Source organism: Octopus sinensis, linkage group LG24, assembly GCF_006345805.1.
Source record: "Octopus sinensis linkage group LG24, ASM634580v1, whole genome shotgun sequence".
NCBI lineage: Eukaryota > Metazoa > Mollusca > Cephalopoda > Octopoda > Octopodidae > Octopus > Octopus sinensis.
The window spans coordinates 11,442,750-11,448,749 of record NC_043020.1 but is presented as its reverse complement, the minus strand read 5'-3'; the positions used below and the strand labels follow the sequence as shown (position 1 = coordinate 11,448,749).

The following is a 6,000-nucleotide window of genomic DNA, read 5'->3' as shown; positions in this document are numbered from 1 at the left end:
ATCCCTCTATTCATTCATAATTCCCCCATTCTTCCCATTCATAATTCCTACCACTCCCCAACCCCAACCATCAATAATTCCCACACTCTCCCTGCCCTTAATTCCTTCCACCCCTTGCCCTCCACCATTCTTACTAACTCCCAACCCTTCTTTCATAATTCCCACCCACCAGCTAATGATCTACCACCAAATACTTCGATGCTTCAATTTTGATCCTATCTAATTGTTTGATTGCTTGCTTTTTCTGGAGTCTCAGAAAGCTCTTAAAGTGAAAAATATCCTAATTAATCTATGATTACTAAAACATAATTAAAGAAAAATTTTGTGAAGTGACAATGTTTTTGTCGTTTTAACTATTTGAATATTAAATATGCTAATATGCTGAGCTACTGCGGTTATCTGTGTCATTGCTGACCAAGCTGTGGGCTTTTTGAAACAGTGAAATCATTTACATTAAAAATGAATTGCTGCTTATATAAAGTCTTACTTTATATTTCTTGCTTTGCCATAACAAGGACAAATAGCCACTTGTTACAACTGAAGATATGTATAATCACAGCTCTCCACAAGTACCGACCATGTGGCAATTTATAAGGATATAATGTACAATTACAGCAGTCAGGGAAAAGACTGTGATTTTTTTAAGTATCTTCAAGAATATTAGCAACAATGGAACAGTCATCCACAAAGAGCAGGTCACACACAAGCAATATCTGTTATCTTTGTTTTAGCTTGAAGTCAGTAGAGGAGATTGAAAATGCTGTCAACAGGTCGAAATTATATCTTGCTGTTAATTGGTGTTTCTTTGACTGGAGTGAGACATTTGGGCGCAGCTGCTGAGGCGCTGGTGTTTTGGCATGGCCAATTGGACATTCAACTTGTTGTGGTGACAATACATTTTGGCACCGGAAGTCAACATGCTCTGGCGTGTATGGGTACACAGAAATATAAGCATGCAGAAAGAAAGAGAGAGAGAGAATATACTTTATTAATTGAACATAATTGACATAGACTTCTAAATATAGGCGTGGGAGTGGCTGTGTGGTAAGTAGCTTGCTTACCGACCACATGGTTCCGGGTTCAGTCCCACTGCATGGCACCTTGGGCACGTGTCTTCTACTATAGCCTCGGGCCGACCAAAGCCTTGTGAGTGAATTTGGTAGACGGAAACTGAAAGAAGCCTGTCGTATATATGTGTATATATATATGTGTACGTGTGTGTCTGTGTTTGTCCCCCCCCCCGCAACATTGCTTGACAACCGATGCTGGTGTGTTTACGTCCTTGTAACTTAGCGGTTCGGCAAAAAGAGACCGATAGAATAAGTACTAGGCTTACAAAGAATAAGTCCTGGGGTCAATTTGCTCGACTAAAAGCCGGTGCTCCAGCATGGCCACAGTCTGACTGAAACAAGTAAAAGAGAGAAAGAGAGACTCTTTCTCTCTCCTCATATGTATAAAGAGAAACATGCTTCCACGCATAAACATAGAGAAAGAAGGGTGGGGGAGAGAGAATGGGAGAAACAGTAAAAACGTCCAATGTCAAATAAGTCAGCATCAAATCAAAAATGCAAAATATTTACTAAGCAATATCCGAGTCTCTATTTGCTGTCTGGCAATATTTATTCAGACACATTTTGTGATGTCGGGCTTGAACAATACCTTAAGCTAAGCCAGAAAGCAATGAAGTCATAAAAGAATCATCCATAACTTGCAGTAAGCAACATTTATTAAAATAAAAGTATTCAGAACACAGAATAGCATATAACAAAAACAGTTTGCAAACATATTTACATTCTCATATAACAGTTAAGAACATCACAATTATTGTATTACGCATGCGCAGAAGTGTTTGTTCGACTAGGTGCTGCTGGCTTAATTACACACGACTCAAGTTAGAGAAGGGGTGCGTATAATACACAAGGTTTCGGTTTTTCAGAAGTACAGCCCCCTAAAAATTCTTTGCGTATTATACTCAAGGGTGGACTATACTCGAGGATTTACGGCATTAATTTCAGGTGGCGAGCTGGCAGAAACGTTAGCACGCCAGGCGAAATGCATAGCCGTATTTCGTCTGCCGTTACATTCTGAGTTCAAATTCTGCCGAGGTCGTCTTTGCCTTTCATCCTTTCGGGGTCGATTAAATAAGTACCAGTTACGCACTGGGGTCGATATAATCGACTTAATCCGTTTGTCTGTCCTTGTTTGTCCTCTCTGTGTTTAACCCCTTGAGGGTAGTAAAGAAATAGGTATTAATTTCTTTTGGATGCAGCCAAGATGGTTTTATCATTCTGTCATCCAGAAAACCTAAATGAATATCCAAACTTAATGTTGTAGGTTCAATACCTCCTCGCAGTTCTGTAACATTCTAAAATCAATAACAACATGATTTGTTTTGTCTTTCAGTTTATGCGACACTACGCCTCCCTAATGCCTGCCTTCTGTGTTGCACACCTCCTGCTGGCCCTTAACTTGGTACTCACCTCCAGGAGAAGAAACCGTAAGTATATTTCTTTAAAAGACCAAAACTTGGTTTTAGCTTTGAGTGGCTGTGTGGTAAGTAGCTTGCTAACCAACCACATGGCTCTGGGTTCAGTCCCACTGCGTGACATCTTGGGCAAGTGTCTTCTGCTATAGCCACGGGCCGACCAATGCCTTGTGAGTGGATTTGGTAGACGGAAACTGAAAGAAGCCTGTCGCCTGTGTTTGTCCTCCTAGCATTGCTTGACAACCGATGCTGGTGTGTTTACGTCCCCGTAACTTAGTGGTTCGGCAAAAAGAGACCGATAGAATATGTACTGGGCTTACAAAGAATAAGTCCTGGGGTCGATTTGCTCGACTAAAGGCGGTGCTCCAGCATGGCCGTAGTCAAATGACTGAAACAAGTAAAAGAGTATTATCGTTTTTTTTAACCCTCTAGTATTTAAACTGGCCATATCCAGCCAAAATAGTTAATCTGTTTTATGTTCAAACTGACCAGATACAGGACCTCACACCTACCCTACAATGTTATTCTACATTAAGTAATTACACCATCAAGATCTTGAAGATATGAGATAATGCATGATTAATTCAAATCAATGTGGATCAATTAGCATTATATTTGATAGAATAATCTGATCATCATCATCATCATTTAGCGTCCGCTTTCCATGCTGGCATGGGTTGGACGGTTCAACTGAGGTCTGGGAAGCCAGAAGGCTGCACCAGGCCCAATCTGATCTGGCAGTGTTTCTACAGCTGGATGCCCTTCCTAATGCCAACCACTCCGTGAGTGTAGTGAGTGCTTTTTACGTGCCACCGGCACAGGTGCCAAACGAGGCTGGCAGACGGCCACGATCGGATGGTGCTTTTTATGTGCCAGACAAGGCTGGCAGACGGCCACGATCGGATGGTGCTTTTTACGTGCCACCGGCACAGGTGCCAGACAAGGCTGGCAGACGGCCACGATCGGATGGTGCTTTTTACGTTCTACCGGCACAGGTGCCAGACAAGGCTGGCAGACGGCCACGATCGGATGGTGCTTTTTACGTGCCACCGGCACGGGGACCAGACGAAGCTAGCAACAGCCACGGTCGGATGGTGCTTTTTACGTGCCAAAGGGTTAATCATCATGGTTTTATTGTCCACATTTCTGTACTAGCTTGTACTTATTTTTATAGTAATTTTTCTTGACCATTCTGTTGTGTTTTGTATTTGTACACTAGTCTCTATAGCCTTGACAGCTCATCATTTATCGTGTAACTTTAATAGCAAATATTAACGAGGCGCAGGAGTGGCTGTCTGGTAAGTAGCTTGCTTACCAACCACATGGTTCCGGGTTCAGTCCCACTGCGTGAATGTTGTCCTGGTTCCATACTATAACTTGTTTTATCCAGTAATAAAAATAGATACCTATTTCTTTACTACCCACAAGAGGCAAAACACAGAGAGGACAAACAAGCACAGACAAAGGGATTAAGTCGATTATATCGACTCCAGTGCGTAACTGGTACTTATATAATTGACCCCGAAAGGATGAAAGGCAAAGTCAACCTCTATTTTTATTACTGGCAAATTCCGCCGAGGTTGACTTTGCCTTTCATCCTTTCGGGGTCAATTAAATAAGTACCAGTTACGCACAGGGGTCAATATAATCGACTTAATCCCCTTGTCTGTGCTTGTTTGTCCTCTCTGTGTTTTGCCTCTTCTGGGTAGTAAAGAAATAGGTATTTCATCTGCCGTTATATTCTCAGTTCAGATTCCACCGAGGTCAACTTTGCCTTTCATCCTTTCGGGGTCAATTAAATAAGTACCAGTTACGCACTGGGGTCGATGTAATCGACTTAATCCCTTTGTCTGTGCTTGTTTGTCCTCTCTGTGTTTTGCCCCTTGTGGGTAGTAAAGAAATAGGTATCTATTTTTATTACTGGACAAAACGAGCCATCATATTTAATGCTTGAGCCTCATCCATAGGGAACCAGAATCAAAGAGCTTGAACAAGAAGTTACGATCTAAAATTTATCAGTTCAATCAATTGATTACCTCAGATTAAAGTATTTGTTGATCTTCTTTTACTCTTTTACTTGTTTCAGTCATTTGACTGCGGCCATGCTGGAGCACCGCCTTTAGTCGAGCAACTCGACCCCGGGACTTATTCTTTTGTAAGCCCAGTACTTATCCTATCGGTCTCTTTTGCCGAACCGCTAAGTAACGGGGGACGTAAACACACCAGCATCGGTTGTCAAGCGATGTTGGGGAGACAAACACAGACACACAATCACACACACACACACATATATATACATATATATATATACGACGGGCTTCTTTCAGTTTCCGTCTACCAAATCCACTCACAAGGCTTTGGTCGGCCTGAGGCTATAGTAGAAGACACTTGCCCAAGGTGCCACGCAGTGGGACTGAACCCGGAACTGTGTGGTTGGTGGTCAACAAATAATTATAACATATTGAAAAATTACCAATCTTTTAACGTATTCAGTCATTTTTAAATGATTGATTGAGATTTAAATGTACCCCATGATATAACTGGTATCGTGTTTCATTTCTTTGTTTCCAGGACAAATCACAATAATGGATGCTGTCTGGGCCCAGAAAACTGACTGGATTGTTGTGTTACCTCTGGTGTACATTGTCGAATGTGTACTTAGGTAAAGTGGTTTATTGTCCCTCTTCCTTATGCATATCATCATCATCATCATCGTTTAACGTCCGCTTTCCATGCTAGCATGGGTTGGATAGTTCAACTGGGGTCTGGGAAGCCAGAAGGCTTCGCCAGGCCCAGTCTGATCTGGCAGAGTTTCTACAGCTGGATGCCCTTCCTAACGCCAACCACTCTGAGAGTGTAGTGGGTGCTTTTACGTGCCACCAGCATGAGGACCAGTCAGGCGGTACTGGCAACAGCCACGCTCAAATGGTGCTTTTTTAAGTGCCACCTGCACAGGAGCCAGTCCAGTGGCACTGGCAACGACCTTGCTTGAATGCTTTTTCACGTGCCACCAGCACAAGTGCCAGTAAGGCGACGCAAGTAATGATCATGCTCGAATGGTGTTTTATAACTAAAATAATCACATCATTGAAATCTCAAAGCTACAAGATAACTATATCATCATCATCATCATTATTTTTCATCTGCTTTCCATATTAGCAAGGGTTAGGTGTGTTCTCAGGGACCAAGTCAGTTCTTTTTGGGAGCCATTGCCCCTTATAAACAGGTCAGGTCACCATATATCATTTACATGTTATATATTTTGGGTTTGATGTCTTCAACGGGATGCTCTTCCTGTCCCCAACCATTTTACCTAGTATACCGGGTGCATTTTATTGTTGTACCTTCTGTGCTTTTCTTTCCCTTTTTTTTTTGCACTATGCATCTCTATGAGATGCTTTCTTCAAGGAATACCTATTTCTTTACTACCCACCAGGGGCTAAACACAGAGAGGACAAACAAGGACAGACAAACGGATTAAGTCGATTATATCGACCCCAGTGCGTAACTGGTAC

At 42.2% G+C, this 6,000-nt stretch overlaps 1 protein-coding gene across 2 annotated transcripts in view; it reads left to right on the top strand.

Moving 5' to 3' along the window:
• LOC115223978 (GPI inositol-deacylase) overlaps positions 1-6,000 on the top strand; it is a 246,082-nt gene that overhangs the window by 218,625 nt on the left and 21,457 nt on the right. For both annotated transcript variants that reach the window (XM_029794744.2, XM_029794743.2), the window contains exons 21-22: positions 2,404-2,497; positions 5,057-5,147. In XM_029794744.2, coding sequence (XP_029650604.1) covers positions 2,404-2,497; positions 5,057-5,147 — 185 coding nt within the window. The remainder of the gene's footprint in view (positions 1-2,403; positions 2,498-5,056; positions 5,148-6,000) is intronic.